This window comes from Octopus bimaculoides, chromosome 2 (assembly GCF_046866305.1).
Source record: "Octopus bimaculoides isolate indiv1 chromosome 2, ASM4686630v1, whole genome shotgun sequence".
In the NCBI taxonomy this organism is placed as follows: Eukaryota; Metazoa; Mollusca; class Cephalopoda; order Octopoda; family Octopodidae; genus Octopus; species Octopus bimaculoides.
This window is the reverse complement of record NC_142929.1, coordinates 59,125,109-59,143,095: the sequence shown is the minus strand read 5'-3', so window position 1 is coordinate 59,143,095 and position 17,987 is coordinate 59,125,109. Positions and strand designations below refer to the sequence as shown.

Below are 17,987 nucleotides of genomic sequence, written 5' to 3'. Positions count from 1 at the left end.
TAGGAATCTTTTGCGGAACCCTACAGTTTCGGGGGACCTCGGTTGAGAAACGCTGATGTGTGTGTGTGTGTGTGCGTGTGCGTGTGTGTGTAGTGGCGTGACGGTGGTTATGATGGTTGGAATAATGAATTATGAAAGGGACTTCTACGCAGTAGCTTCATCTGCTTGGAATAGCAACTAAATTTCCCCCTTCAGTCAAATTTTACGGTATTTTCGTCGCCCTTTCAAAGCCTAGCCAGGCTCATCGGCCCGGTTTCCCGGTTTCTATGGCGTATGTGTTCCGCCCCAGCTGGACAGGACGCCAGTCCATCACAGCGTTACTCAAGAAACAGGAAGAAAGAGTGAGAGAAAGTTGGGGCGAAAGAGTACAACAGGCGTTGCCACCCCCTCCCCTTGCCGGAGCCTCGTAGAGCTTTTAGGTGTTTTCGCTCAATAAACACACACAACGCCCGGTCTGGGAATCGAAACCGCGATCCTCCGACCGCGAGTCTGCTGCCCTAACAACTGGGCCATTGCTCCTCCACTTACGGTATTTTAAGGAAAAAGATAAATTCCGTAATGTGGTTCGAAGAAGCATTATTTCCAAGTAAAAGGCAAAACGGTCATTGCCAAAACGTTTTTCATCATCGATCTCATTGATCATAATGACCTGGGGCTAAACAGCAATAATCCGGTATCAGTACCTGTTAGATATGTAATTCTTATACTGATTTAGGTGCGTATGTATGTATTCATGCGTTTATGTGCTCTTATTCGTTTGTGTGTATGTATGTGTTTGTGTGTGTGCATTCTTTTTTTCTTTCTTTTTTTTAGATAGGAGACAAGATAGTGCGCATGGCCCTTTACAGGGTCTCCATGACCGGTAGGAGGGAAGAAACTATCCTCAAAATTGAGAAATTGGGGATACACACACACACACACACATATATATATATATATATATATATATATATATATATATATATGTATGTATATGCATGTATATATATGTTTGTGTGTGTATGTATGTATGTATGTATGTATGCATCTATATATATATATATATATGAGAGAAAATAAAGAAAGCATGGAAAATTGGATGTTAAAACAATGGTGATGAACCTGCCCCCAGCATGCACGAAAGATTACTTTGTTGTTTAATTTTAGCAATAAAGCGAGTGTCAGGACACAAACGTATATTTATGAATCACAGTTGTTAATCATATTTCCTTCAGTTATATTCACTAATTTGTTGCTTGTTGGACGTGCTGTTATGGTAGTGTGTGTGTGTGTGTGTGTGTGTGTGTGTGTGTGTGTGTGTGTGAGAGAGAGAGAGAGAGAGAGAGTCTATGTATTTCAGGGGAGAGAAACACTTTTTTCCTAGTTTTTAAGTTAGAAAGTTTTTTTTCTTCTCTCTCGCTGGAGGAAAAAGAAAGAGAAAAGAGCATCCATGTTTTATCATAAGATCCATTATTATTACCAGAATGTCCTATTTCGACTTTATTAAACCTCGTCAGTACAGATTAATTTAAGTTATTATTTCAAGATACTGACGTTTCTTTGTTTTTCTGTTTTCTTTAAACTGTCCCATCTAAAGTTATTAAAAATTGGAATTAATCAGTTTCTTTTTTCTTGTTTTTCTGTTGTTATTGTTGTTTTCTTTTCATAGAAGGGAATGACTGAGAGAGATTGAGAGAGAAATCTTTTTTTCTTACGTATTTGCTAGTGTTGTTTCTACCCGTAGTTCTTTTCTAGTGTATATGGTCAGTCTTAATCCCTTCCGTTGCGTCCACATGTATGTTTGTGCTACAGGCTAACACTTAACTTGTCTTGTATATCTGTAGCTCAAGCCAGACCGCTCAGACCGTTTGTATATAACGAAATGGACTCAATCTAAAGAAAACAATCTTTTTGTTCTATAGCCACAAGACTTGAAATTTGGGGAGATGGGATAAATCGATGACAGTGATCTCACTGTTCTACTGGTATTTATTTTATCGATCCTGAAAGGATGAAAGCAAAATAGACCTCGGTGAACTCAGAGCGTACAGCCTTTTGTCCGACGCGATAACGACTATGCTACCTCGCCGCCCTATCCAAAGAAAATAATCCTTTTTACTATAGGATTATATCGATCCTAGTTCTTACCTGGTATTTATTTTATCGATCTCCGAAACGCAAAGTCAGCCTCTGCAGAAATTGTCTGAGGTAAATAACCGGCACTCCATCGCTTACGACAAGAAGTGTTCCAGTTGATCCGTTCAACGGAACAGGCTGCTCGTAAAATTAACGTGAAAGCGACTGAGTACTCCACGTGTACCCTTAACGTAGCCAGCCTTCACACATTCTGTGTCACGCTGAATCTCCCTGAGAATACAATGAAGATGGGGGGGGGGGGGGGTAATGGTAAAGATATTGGTAGCGGTGGGTAAGATGTCTATGAAAGGTCTTATTGACGATGTTGGAGGTAGTCTGTAAGAGAAGCGTCACTCATGTAGTAGCATTGGTTTAATCGCGCCTTCTGCTAAATAAAAAAAAATAAAAATAAAGTAAATTTAAAAACAGCAATATATTCTAAATTCTAAGGAAGTGAATTGGCATCTGAGACGTCAGATCTGATAGAATACCTTGTAGTTTTATTCCGATTTTCTTCGTTCTAAGTTCAAATCCAGCTGAAGCCAACTTTGTCTATTATCCTTCGGTTCCCACACTTCCCACAAAAAGTATCAAACCACGGCGATAGATTGGCGTAACTATTATAGTCTTGGACAGGATGTTTTGCGATATCTGTTCCAGCTCTTTGCATTTTGATGACACTTGTGCCAATCTTTGTTGACCTTGAGGCGACAGCCATTCCCTTGGATGAAACTGGTGATTCGGAATTTGGAGTTTTGTCCAGACCTGTGAATACAAGTACTGATACGTAGTCAACCTTGACTGTGCGATGCTATGCAGAGTGCGAGAGATATTTGAGGAAACTTATTTATCAGTATATTACTATCCTCAAACAACAGGGTCTTATAACCAATGCTGCTGGATACGTTGAGGTGCTATAGACAGTTGTTAAGGCCTGGGTGAATAAGTATGCAGTGAAAGGCTATATGCATTTCAGCAACTCTCAGCACTTTCTCACAAAGTCCACTACTATTGCTGCTTCCCTTACTGGTTGTTGGCACTCCGTCGCTTACGACGTCGAGGGTTCCAGTTGATCCGATCAACGGAACAGCCTGCTCGTGAAATTAACGTGCAAGTGGCTGAGCACTCAACAGACACGTGTACCCTTAACGTAGTTCTCGGGGATATTCAGCGTGACACAGTGTGACAAGGCTGACCCTTTGAATTACAGGCACAACAGAAACAGGAAGTAAGAGTGAGAGAAAGTTGTGGTGGAAGTGTACAGCAGGGTTCGCCACCATCCCCTGCCGGAGCCTCGTGGAGCTTTAGGTGTTTTCGCTCAATAAACACTCACAATGCCCGGTCTGGGAATCGATTCCGCTGCCCTAACCACTGGGCCATTGCGCCTCCACTCCCTTACTGGTAGTTACTCCGTAAAATCAATATTCCCAGTAAGAAACAAAAAATAACAACAACATCTACTACTACTACTACTACTACTACTACTACTACTACTATCCAAAATCCATCACAAGGAAACCAACGACCAACATCATATAAATTTTGTAAAATATGGGAACAATTTAATTTAAATTATTTCAATTTGTTTTATCTTCTTTTGCAGCATGACTATGTCATCTTAAAAATGATTGAAACTGGCAGCATATTTGATAGAAATGTAAATATTTCGGGTTTTTTTTTGTTTATAATAAAGTTCTCAAAGCATCATTTTGTTTTTTTGTTTTTTATAAATTTGCATTTGAAAACTTGTTTTCTTAACGAAACACTTTCAAACTTGGGACACTGGTAGAATGTGTCATATAAAACTAGAGTTTGATTTGAAGAAGATTTGGCTGCTGTTTCTAGGAAATGAAGCACTTGGTGGAGGTGCATTAATAATTCTGCCAGCTCCAATAACAAGTGCAGGCAATATTCAAGTATTTTGATGGCTTTTCCCCCTTATTAGCTATTACTCAATCAACTGAAACAAGTAGAATAGTGTAATTCAAGCATAATAGCAGCCAAATCTTCTTCAAATCAAACTCTACCATCATTTAGAAAATGTGTTACTGAGTACTAGCGAAAAATTGTTACAAACACAGATACGCACAGCGTAATTTATTATATAAACAATATATGCGTATAAATTACCATTTTTCTGTAATTTTGTCTACTTCAAAAGAATACAAACAAAAAAAACGGATGAAATATGTCAACAAGGGATTAATACCATATACACCGCCACAACAGTAACTGTATTCAACTGAATAGACGTCAGTGATTGGTTGAAATTATTGAAATAAGACAATTTTTAACATGAAATAACTTCGAATACAAAAATTTTTATCTGTTCTATAACACAAAATATACAAGTATACGAAGTTTGAAAGTGTTTCGGTACCAAAAAACACTACATAAAACATAAATGAAAAATGTTGCCCGTCAAACCATAAAGATCCGAAAACCCGTTTAACCGTTTCAGTATATATGTATGAGTGTGTATGTGTGTGTGCGCGCACGTGTGTATATCTATATCTATTTATATCCTTTAAGTTTGTTTACGGGAAACTCTTTTGAATAAAAGCTCTTATTTTATCATGCCAGCTACAGCATAATGATATCAACAGGCAAAAGCAGTTTTGTGGTTGCACCGAGCTGTGCTGATATAATGTTGGATAAATATGCTGAGACCCCCTTCGGTCATGACTGACCATGGGATTGCACCTAGAAAGTTACCCTCCCAGGCACAAGTCTGGGCAAGGTCGTTTTATGGAAGACCAGCAGTCGCCCATGCATACCAGCCTCCCATTTCCATACCACTTATCCAAGTGATGTCGCAACTCATTTCTACAGCTGAGCGAACATAACAAACAACCCGGTCCGGGATCCGAACCCACAACCTCACGATCGTAAGCTCGACGCTCTAACCACTGAGCCATGCGCCTTCACAGGATATATATATATATATATATATATATATATATATATATATATATATATATATATATATATATATATATATATATATATATATATATATATATATATATATATATATATATATATATATATATATATATATATATATATATATATATATATATATATATATATATATATATATATATATATATATATATATATATATATATATATATATATATATATATATATATATATATATATATATATATATACACACTCTCACCCATTAAACAATATCAAAATTTATTATTTTGTTTTTGTGAAACCCATGAAACCCTTTTATTATAATATTTAAATACAAAGAAAGAAGAGAGATAAGAAAGGGAAAAAAGAAAAGGGAAAATAGGTGGGGGTAAAGCACGGAAGATAGAGGGGGAGATGGAAATGAGCCACGTACCCTAGAACAAATGGTGTACTTAGCCCCCCCCCCCCCCCCGTGGTAATGACCGCGATAGCGTTGCCGCGGAGAATGACCAGCGGCACTCGCTGCAGAAGTCACTCCACTTCGCGGTGCTCATTTCTCCGACATGCCGTAGTTATCCTTATTTTTGTGGAAGAAATTGGTAGTAGGGGGTCTGGAAACATCTGACGACTCAATGGTAACTGGATGCGGCCGGCCAGCCCCCCCCCCCCCCAGTATTTATTGATTTTTCTCTCCTCCGCGTTACAGGTGGCGACACTTATACGATCGGTTGATGGTCCTTAGCGCGTTTTCAGAAAATATCTGTAATATATAGAATAATTTTCTGTTGCTGACCAACGAAGAACTTTTCATCGAATTTATCTAATTTCTTTCTTAATTCATCTATCGACAGTTCTGTTTCAGTCAGCAGAAATCTTATGTAAAATGAGTGACCAATTTATTGTGGCTAATGTCAAAAGTAACAATTAATCTTTTAAATAAAGATACAAACATATGAACATCATAATCAGTATGTTTTGGTAGCGTTTGAAACGGGACTCTTATTTGGGGCCATAGAAGCGAAAGGTTTCATATTTATTGTGTTTGATAGTGGTTACTACAGACATATGATTGGGGAGGGTAAGACGGTAGCCTTTTTAATTATGTTGATAATGACCATTCTAGTAATTAGCGATGGAGTTTCAATCACTGTAACAACTCGCATCTTAAACCGGTTACTCCTCCTACTACTACAACTGGTGATGGTGGTAGTAATAATAGTAGTTATGGAAGGAGGAGAAAAAAGAAGAGTAGTAGCAAGTCCTTGGTGGTTATATCGAAATTGTCTCTGAACGTAAGTACCTTGTTTTAGTTACCATCACGTCTGTCTTTTGGTATCCCGTCCCAACTTAGAATTCTTTCAAAATTTCTTCCTTCTCTAATCGTCTGTTATCCTTTTAATCTCCGTGTTACTTTATTCTTTAATATCCTTCCTCGCGAATTTTTAATCAGTGCATTTGAGTATGCATTCATCCGAACATCATAAAATAAGTATATACATACACAAAAATTATATAAATTTAATGTGGTCCTAATCAACAAATATTGAAGTGAGGACCAATCAATATATATATGATTGGGACGCCGAAGCATGCTGTTGCTGAACACAGAAGTAATTTGGGCGGGGGGGATGCCAGCAATGTAAATGAAATAGAAGGATTACAATGTGTAACAAAATATTTATTTTTATTTATCTATCTATCTATATATATATATATATATAAAATTGAGAATGTATGTCTGTGTGAATCCCTAAAACTCCAGAACTACACAACCAATTTCATTCGAAATTTATACATGCCTTACTTAGGGTCCCGGTTATGTTTTAGTCGAAAACAAATTTCAACTTCTTGCGTACTTCTAGTCCACAGCAACATCATATCTCCTCCACTATTTAAGTATTACGTGTCAAAACTGAAACAAAAACACCCATGTCATTCGAACCGGAATCTCAAAAACATTGTTATTATTAAATTTATGCATTTCTAATCAATTTGGAGATATTTGCTATCGAGTTGCAGATTTTTAACAATGCATTTGGTGATTATTTGCTTTATTTCTCGGGCAAAATTTACAACTTAGAATAAAAGAATAAAATTATTATTTTATTCAAAAATTGATGAGCTTTGTTTTTAGCGATGACTTGAAATGTTAAAATATTTTTTCTAACTGTATTTGCTTGAAAAAATATACTTTTCTTCATATTAAGCAATTCATTATAATTACTTTTACGATGTGCCTAAATAAGAACCATCGTTATAGATGAGCATTTCTCAACCTTTTTCGTGATTTGGCTTCCCTTGGACATTGAAAAAATTTATTTCGGCTCCCCTGTGTTGATGAAAAATTTAATCCAGCTTCCCATGTATCTGAGATAGACCGGCCGGCCCATGATAAATCTGACAAAAGGGGGGACCCGCAGAACTACCAGCTCACGAACTGCATCTGAAAGTTGGCGCGCCAATCATGCTGCTAAGGAATTTAGATGCTCCAATAATGTGCAATGGTACGCGGATGATTATTAAAAAATTGTGCTCCTGAGTTCTGTAGGCAACAATCTTGAACGAACCGACCGCTGGCTAAGACATACTTATAACTCCCATGTCCCTTACCCACTCCGATACGACCTACAAGTTTAAACAGATGCAATTTCCCATCAAACTGCTTTCCCATGACACTCAACAAGGCGCAGGGACAATCAGTGCAAGCGGTTGGTTTGTATCTGACAGAGCAAGTATTCTCACACGCACAACTGTACGTTGGCTGTCCCATGGTCTTTCTATTTGTGCACCCGAGGGAAGGACGAAGAATGTTGTCTACCAAGATAACAATGATAACAACAGCAACTGCTCCAATTTCAACTCCGCAATTTTTTCATCGTCCTGCTAGCCCACGTAAGTCCAATCTTGCTTCACTCTCCTTACTAACTCACCATGACATTCTTTTTTTTTTCTCCCAAGATCCGTCGCCCAAACACCACTTCGTATCCACTTCTTCCTCTTTTTTATGTCTTCGTTTCTCTCTTCGCGTCGTTCTCTGGCCGGGTGAAACTGGGCTTAGCTGATAGTTTATTATATATTTATCTTAAAACTGAGAATATGTGTCTGTCTGTGTGAATCCCTAAAACTCGAGGACTACACATCGGATTTCATTCAAAATTTTCACATGCAGTGTCATGCCCCCCCCCCCCCAAGTTCAACTTCTTGCCTAATGCGAGCTCGGAGCAATCTCTTATCTCTTACACTATATCAATTCAGAGTGCCATCATAACATAAGCGTATACAAAACTTGAAACTCAGTACGTAGTAGTTAACGATGTAAACGTGCTTATTTTTTAAACACTATAGAAGTACTATAAAAAAAAAAAGAACTTCTGTTTGAATTCACTCGTGCTCACAGCGCACATATTCCACCAGGGTTGACATACCAACAACGTTTATATATTAATCAAGCTGAAAAAAAAATAAACTAAAATTTTAATTCAATCTAGCCTATAAATTGATCTTCCCTATCGCGAAATCATGAATGTGTCGTATTTTATGAAAGTAGTACCTAATGCACTTACGCAGTAATATGCAAGATGTCTTTAAACTTTTTTTTTTATACCAACCTGCATGAAACTGCCTTTCGTTTTATATGACAAATTCCCTGCTTTAAAGTGGTCAAAATTAAAACATTTCCCAAGTTTCCTATTAACTCGTGTTCAAACAATAGCTTAATTAGTTATTTTACGAAATCCTTCGTTATTTTCAAAATTAAATTTAACGAAAGCAGTGTATTCATTTCAACAGAAATATGGTGACAAAATAGCTAAAACAGCCTTTCGGCTGATGTTCTCTGATTGTGTATGTCTTTTTAACTTTTGCTACTCTAAGAGCTATTTTATAAAAAAAAAAGCCCACAAAGAACAGATATTCATGTGAAACTTGAAAGAACTATCACGGACAACTATCAAAACATTTCCTTGTGTTTTGTAGTTTAAATGATGTTTGCGATTCTACAGCTTTGTTGAGTCATAGCATACCGAATCGTACATTGCTGCTTTGATTTTTAGATAGAAACAAACAGGAAAAATTGACTTACTGACCAAAGACGAAAAAAATTGTTACAGAGTGTAATAAATAAAGGACCATTTCAATTAACAATTAATTTATTCGGCGCATATCTTCGTTACATATGATCGTAATAATTGGTGACCTTATAAACCGTTACATATTCGTCACCTATTTACAATCTTTCGGTCATAGATTCCTCTCAAACCATTTCTGGATAATATAGGCCACTTTGTTTATAATAGCATCTCAGTTCCTATCCAACCACAAGTATGGGCGAAACCGTATCCTGTTCAACGCCCCACGGTGCTGACCACACTAAATTTATATCCAAATATCGAGCTGCGAACCTATAGATTAGTCGAAGTTAATTTTTACTCCTGTCAACGCCCTGTATTCCTTTAGAATGGTGGCGATCATTCTGTTTTATGGTGAGGATGTCAGCATATATCGATGAGACTCTCCAGCTTTCCATTTCTATGTGGTTACCCCCTCGACGTCTGCAGTTTCCTCAGAAGACAAATATTTTTTTACAGGAAAGGCGATATTTGATATTAAAGAATAAATAAAATATTTGTTTGACTGGGTGTAAAATTTTGTGTTGGAATTATTAACGTGTAAACTAATCTTGTTTTTACGCCTGTCTTACTGTCTGGTTGGTTTATCTATCAGTGTGTGTGCGCGCGCGCGCATATATATATATATATATATATATATGTGCGCGCGCGCATATATATATATATATATATATATATATATATATATATAGTTCAAAAAAACAATAACAAAAAAACAACAAAGTGAGGACGTGATATGGATAGTATTATATATATATATATATATATATATATATATATATATATATATATGCGCGTATTTTTGTTATTCTTTTGAATTTGAGTACCTATTTGTGTATATGTATCTGGAGACCTACCAATTTATTTATCAGTATATGCGTCTCTCTATGGATTTCTTTGAATTGAGGCAGACCTAATACCTACCATATTTCGCACGCATCTGTGGTTATATTTCATTTTCGTGGTTAGATTTCAATTTCTTTTTAAATAGCCCATTTGTTAATTTTTTTGGATCTTTTTTAAAACGGGGGCCACATTTTTCATTAACGAAACACTTTGAAACTTGGATCACTGGTAGAATGTGTCATATAAAACATCTTTTTCTCTTAGTCTTCTTAAAAAAAAAAGAAATCCATAAATTATTCCATGTTAAAGTTGTCGTATTTCTGTAATTTCAACCAATCACTGACGTCGATTCAGCCGATATACATTAAGTGCCGACTACATAAACAAACGATTCTGAAACAATTAACCCTAACTCTAACCCTAACCCTAACCCTAGGGTTAGAGTTAGGGTTAGGGTTAGGGTTAAAGCAAATTTAAAATGAAAAAAGCAAATAAAACGAAGAATCGTTTGTTTATGTAGTCGGCACTTAATGTATATCGGCTGAATGGACGTCAGTGATTGGTTGAAATTATCGAAATAAGACAATTTTTTACATGAAATAAATTCGAATACAAAAATATTTTTCTGTTCTATAACACAAAATAGATAAGTATACGAAGTTTGAAAGTCTTTCGGTACCAAAAGCACTACGTAAAATATTAATGAAAAATGTGGCCCCCGTTTTAAAAAAGATCCATTTTTTTTATTAAGTATGAAGAAAAAGCGTTTTACTCTTTAAATTGGATTTAGCGACACATAGTCTCTTTAGACTAATCGTGCTGCTTCAGAGTTTTGAAGGAGGGTGAAAGTCGATTACGTCGACTCCAGTGCTCAACTGGTACTTATTTTATAGACCACGTAAGGATGAAAGACAAAGTTGGCCTCGGCATAATTTGAACTCAGAACGTTAAGGCGGGTGAAATTCCGCTATGCATTTTTCCCAGTGTGCAAACGATTCTGCTAGCTCGCCGCCTTATGTAAGACTTGTAATAATGATTTCAAATTTTAGCACAAGCCAGCAGTTCGGAGGGGGGGGGGGGGTAAGTCGATTACATCGACCTCAGTGCTCAACTGGTACCTATTTTATCGACTCCAAAATGTAAGGCAAAGTCGACCTCGATGGAATTTGAGCTCATAACGTAAAGATGGACGAAATGCTGCTAAGCATTTTTGCCCGGCGTGTAGACTCTTCGTCCAGCGCGATGCCTTATGTTAAAGGTGTAAAATAGGAGTTTTTGTACGATAACTGGCGAGGAATGCGCACGTCTATGTCTTGTATGTATATTATCCGTTCGTTCCTGTGATGTGCTTCTGTTTAACTTTTGAAACTTATTATTTAATGTAAGCCACACGCACATGTTTTTGTCCGTCTACATAGCAGTAATATTTTGTGCTTCCCAGACCGGGCGTTGTGAGTGTTTATTGAGCGAAAACACCTAAAGCTCCACGAGGCTCCAGGAAGGGATGGTGACAAACCCTGCTGTACTCTTTCCCCACAACTTTCTCTCACTCTTACTTTCTGTTTCTGTTGTGCCTGTAATTCAAAGGGTCAGCCTTGTCACACTGTGTCACGCTGAATATCCCCGAGAACTACGTTAAGGGTACACGTGTCTGTGGAGTGCTCAGCCACTTGCACATTAATTTCACGAGCAGGCTGTTCCGTTGATCGGATCAACTGGAACCCTCGACGTCGTAAGCGACGGGGTGCCGACAACAATATTTTGTGTAACGTCTCTTTCATTCTCGTGTCTCTTCCTCTCTCTCCACCTTACCTCTCTGTTGCTTTCTGTCTCTCTGCCCTCCCACCATTTCTCTCTCTCCTTTTTCTATCATGTGACCCGCGACCATTCACCTGTCTCTGTCCTCTCTCAGAGTCATACGGCTCTGAAATATTGTATATTTTATTTCGTGTGTATATTTATATTCGTCCCACTACCTGTGTCCTTTATTTTCACTGTCCTCAACATTCACTCAATATTCCCAGTAGTTTTCAACTGCTGACGCCACCAAAAATATACATTATCGTTAAAGGTGTGAAATTGTACGGATTGTTTGGATGATAACTAATGCGGAATGAGCACGTCCATATCTTGTGTCTATTCTTTTACTTGTTTCAGTCATTTGACTGCAACCAGGCTGGAGCATCGCCTTGATGGGTTTTAGTCGAACAGCTCGACTCCGAGACAAATAGTTTAAGCTTAATACTTACTCTATCGGTCTCTTTTGTCGAACAGTTAGTTTACAGGGATGTAAACACACTAATACTGGTTGTCAAGCGGTAACGGCGAGACAACCACAAGCACAAAGACACACACATGTATACGAGGGGCCTCTTTCAGTTTCCGTCTACCAAATCCACTAACAAGGCTTTGGTCGGTGCCAGGCTATAGTAGAAGACACTTGCTCAAGGTATAACAGTCGAACTGAATCCGGAACCATGTGGTTGGGATGCAAATTTTTTTATCCCATAGCCACGCCTCGTTCGTTCCTGTATCATCCTTCCGTTTAGCTTTTGAAATTTGTGTGTGTGTGAAACAGTAAGCTAAGAAACAGTAGCGTGAATAGTGGGTTGGATAGGTGCGGTCCGCCCCGGATGATGCATTTATGATGTGGCAGTTATGGGTCAGTTGTATAAGCCTGTACAGTCTTTGGAAATCAGAAGAGTGAGGGCGTGAAACTCAAGGGCTACCTCGGGGAAGGAGGAACACTCCAGCTACACTACTGGTCATAAACGAAAATCAGATTAATGTAAAATTGTTTTTATTATAATTGAGCATGGAAACAAACATTAATACATACATATATGTGTGTGTATATGTATATATGTGTGTGTGTGTGTATATATATATATATATATATATATATATATATATATGCATACACGCACACGACGTGCGTTGAAAAAGTATCCCACCTTTGAACATCAAAATGCAATTTTGTGCATTACACAAATTTTATTTTATAACCTCCAAACCTCACTACCCCCATCGCTTCCTTGGACAGGATGCGTTGCGATATCGGTTCCAGCTCTTTGCGTTCTGATGACACGTGTACCAATCGGTTTTGACCTTGAGGCGACAGCCATTCCTTTGCATAAAACTGGTGATTCGGAATCTTTTCCCAGCGCTTTGGCCACTGCTGGTGACACTTCCGAGACGCCTTCTCTGGAATACTATAGAGCCTCGCCGCCACGTTTCTCATAATTTCCTCCTGCGAGTCACCCTTTCAGCTAAGTTTTCAATTTGGGGAAGAACTAGAAGTCACATGGTGTCATGTCGGGAGAGTAGGGAGCCTGTCAAATAAGTGGTGTGTTACTCTTGACCAGGCAAACTTAGCTTATGAGTTGCGTTTCAAAGTATCCGACATTTTTTTTTTCAACTATCTCCGAATGCACAAATCTTCCGTTAAAATGGAATGTGTTTATTCCCACTTCGTGAGTAATTTCCTAAATTACTACATGACAGTCTTCTGTAGTTTTTTCCTGAACCTTCTCAATTGAGACCTCGTTTCGGCTGTGGATGACCTGTCTGAGCGTAACTTGTTCCCCAACTGAGGTGGGGCCATGTTTGAAGCGGTTGTACCACTCCTTGATCTGAGTTTTGCCCATAACATCATTGCCAAAACCCTACTGAGTCTTCCTGCTAGTTTGATCTTGAGTATCACCAAGGTTTTGGAAAAATTTGATGCAATATCTCTTTTCGATGTGTTTTGTCGTCTTGAGTGAAATCGAAAATGTGAAGAACGCGCACTCCATGTCTGTAATCTTGGCGTAGCATCCTGGAGCTCAAGTAGTCTTATGGCGCGAAAATTTTCAGGCATGCTCAGGAAGAGTGAAGCTACTGTCTATCAAAAGGATTTTGTCCACACAACATTATTTTTGACGAAATTAAATTTCGGATTTGTGTGTGTGTGTAAAACAAAGATAGGAATGGATAAAACCATATCTTTAATTGTTGATTACACCCACTAGTGTAGCTGGTGGTGGGGGGCGATAGGGTCTGTTGTAGGCAATATGTGTTATTGTTTTTTTTTTTTTTTGTGGGATCCGAGGGCAGTAAACAGAAAGGCAGCCCCAGGTGGCACACACTCTAGCTACGCTAGTGATTACACTACATAATAGCAACGGTCGATTCTGCTGTGTCAGCAAATTTCGATAACGTTAAGACAATCCAAATTGGTTACATTCAAAGTGAACTAAAAAGAAATGTCTCTTATAGACGAACGCATACAAACAGAAGGTTGTGTTAATATATATTTTCAGATGCATTAATTTGACTGATATTTTCTGTATCTAAGTATGTTGACACAACAGAAGATATCGTCGGTATTGCATAGTGTAGTAATCACCAATTAAAGAAGTGATTTCGTCCATTCTTATTTTTGTTGTCTTATACTCTGATTTTTTTGAAATTCTTCTAAACGATATGTGGATTTATTGGTCGTACATGAGGAATTTGCTTGGATGTTTATTCTACTTGCATTTATTGGTTTCTGATTGTTGGATGTAGTTAACCAAATTTGAGTGCTTTATTGATATTTGCCTGAATTTTGTAATCCATTTTATTCATATATAAGTATAAGGGTTTTAATCAAAGTAATTTTAGTTCTATTATTCTGTAAAATGATATTAAATTAGTTTAAATGTACACAATTGCATAAAAATAATTTTTAATTCCATTAGACATTCTAAAATACTATTAAATTTCATTCAATTATAAATAAGGTAAAATTGGACAGAACTTATCGGATGACCTGATATATATATGTGTGTGTGTGTGTGTGTGTGTGTGTGTGTGTAGGTGTATGTGTGTGTGTGTGTATATATATATATATAGGTGTATGTGAATACGTATATATCTTTTAATCTCTTTTACTGGTTCAGTCAATTTGCAGTGGTCATGCTGGAGCACCACCTTTAGTCGAACAAATCGACCCCAGGACTTTGTAAAGTAGCTTGCTTACCAACCACATGGCTCTGGGTTCAGTCCCACTATCTGGCACCTTGGGCAAGTGTATTCAGGCCGACCAAAGCCTTGTGAGTGGATTTGGTAGATGGAAACTGAAAGAAGCCCGTCGTATATATATATATCTTTGTGTGCACGTGTGTGTGTCTGTGTTTGTTTCCCCAACCCTATCGCTTGACAACCGATGCTGGTGTGTTTATGTCCCTGTAACTTAGCAGTTCGGCAAAAGAGACAGACAGAATAAGTACTAGGCTCACAAAGAATAAGTCATGGGGTTGATTTGTTTGACTAAAGGCGGTGCTCCAGCATGGCCACAGTCAAATGACAAACAAATTAAAGAATATATATATACGTATATATATATATATATATATATATATATATATATATATATATATAATATTAGGGATAAAAATCCAAATTTACAGGTAAAAACTCAATTAAATTCAATTTATTAAAAAGTAAAATTAAATTAAGTTTCACAGTATAAAATATATATATAGTTTTAGGGAAAAGAACAAAGGATGATGATGATGTTAAATATGTGACAGAGGATTTTCATTGATGAGTTCATGAACCTTGGTTCTTTTCCCTAAAACTATATATATATATATGTGTGTGTGTGTGTGTGTGTGTTTTATCTATGACTACTAGCATGTAAATTATAGTTAGAGCTACTATGGTTTACATTAACTTTTATTAACTTTCACCTATCCAAGTTTTAGGCAATGGACAATGTCATTCTCATAGACATAAGCAAATAAAGAATTAGAATACTAGTTTTATGTCTTACTACATTCTCTATCCTCCCTTCACCTTCCCCCCACCACCTCTCTCTCTCTCTCTCTCTCTCTCTCTCTCTCTCTCTCTCTCTCTCTCTCTCTCTCTCTTTCTCTCTTTCTGCCATGTGTATACTTATCAAGTGATATTAATCACATCACAATCACAGAATTGCAGCAATCACAATGGCATTTATGACAGAATTAATCTGAGTGCCTATCATGAAAGGAATGAGTTAAAGTCAAGTTGAGAGACATATAATGCTTAAGTGCGTACACACACACACACACACGCACACACACACATACACACACACACACACACACACACACACACACTCATTCACTCACTCTTACACGTTTCTATGCATGTACACATAACACATATAAATATGCCATAAATATATTGTATGTATGTATATATATATATATATACATATATATATATATATATATGTATGTGTATATATTTCTGTGTATATATGAGTCCAACACATGTTAGTATAGAACGTGGATGATGTTAAATGATGATGATGATGCTATATATATATATATATATAAATAAATTAATAAGTATATATGAGTAAGTATATAGATGTGTATATGTATGTATATATATATATGTGTGTGTGTATATAGATGTGTATATGTATGTATATATATGTGTGTGTATATATATATGCATGTATATATATATATGCATGTATATATATATATATATATGCACATATGTGTATATATGTATGTGTGTGTATATGTGTATGTATATATATATATGTGTATATATATATATATGTCTATGTGCATGTATATATATATATATGCATGTATATATATATATATACACATGTATGTATATATATATATATATATATATATACATGCATATATATGTATATACATGTGTTGTATATGTATATGCATATATATATATGTTGTATATACACATGTTGTATATGTGTATATACATATGAGTTGTATATGTATATGCATATATATGTGTTGTATATGTATATGCATGTATATATACATTGTATTTGTATGTACATATATACACACATATACATACATACACATATATGTATGTCTGCATCTATATACACAAAGAGAAAGGCAGAAGACTACAAAATTAGTATAGGGAAATTGCTGAGAAGGGTAGAAAATCCAATTTTCCAGATTTTCCTTCAAGAAAAAATTGACTGAATGGAAATAAAAGAAAGACGGCAGACTTTCATATCCCCTAAGTTTGAGAAACTGGCTGCAACTGATGATGTGCACAAGCCAACTTGAGTTGCATACGTGAACAGGATGTAGTACAAAGAAGAAACAATATTGAGGTCTGAGAAGAGTTAAAGGATAAAAATGGGATTAGTGAACATAGGTGTAGGAGTGGCTGTGTGGTAAGTAGCTTGCTTACCAACCACATGGTTCTGGGTTGAGTCCCACTGCGTGGCACCTTGGGCAAGTGTCTTCTACTATAGCCTCGGTCTGACCAAAGCCTTGTGAGTGGATTTGGTAGACGGAAACTGAAAGAAGCCCGTCGTATATATGTATATATATATATATATATATATATATATATGTGTGTGTGTATGTTTGTGTGTCTGTTTGTCCCCCCCGGTTCGGCAAAAGAGACCGATAGAATAAGTACTAGGCTTCCAAAGAATAAGTCTTTGCTCGACCAAAGGCAGTGCTCCAGCATGGTCACAGTGAGATGACTGAAACAAGTAAAAGAGTAAGAGGAGGTGTAGCTGTAGAAGAAGAAACTCTTATTTAAAACCATTGGTGGTATGGTTCCGAGTTTGTATATGAAGAATTTTTCCTTCTGTTTCTGCAAATCTATGGAGCTCATGACTAAAGCTAGAAATAAGAGTAAGAGCTATGAGATGAAATGTATAACATCACTAATAGAACATATAAATTAATTAATCCTATGTAGAAATAGATATTTAGCTTCATGTCACAACAAATTCAAGGTGATAGCTCCCTGGAGAGAACACAAGTTTAGAAAGTAAAGGAGCAAGAACCAGATGTTTTACTGAGAGGGTCATAAGATCAAAAATATTTTAGAAATAGATTAGAAAAAAAAAATAAATAAAAAAGAATCCTTATATATAATAGTTAGTGATTTGATAACCAAATGTATTTCATTTTTGGATGGTTGATGATATAGAAAGATGGGGGACTA

General features: G+C 36.6%; 1 protein-coding gene across 5 annotated transcripts in view; it reads left to right on the top strand.

The window, feature by feature from the left end:
* Window positions 1-5,604: 5,604 nt before the first annotated feature.
* LOC128247107 (uncharacterized) overlaps window positions 5,605-17,987 on the top strand; it is a 109,324-nt gene continuing 96,941 nt past the window's right edge. For 2 of the 5 annotated variants that reach the window (XR_016239188.1, XR_016239187.1), the window contains exon 1: window positions 5,605-6,335. Coding sequence is in view for 1 of the 5 variants with exons in the window: in XM_089346076.1 (XP_089202202.1) it covers window positions 7,713-7,935 (223 nt within the window). In the remaining 4 variants the exon portion in view is untranslated. The other 3 variants (XR_016239186.1, XM_089346076.1, XR_016239185.1) reach the window with 2 other exon arrangements.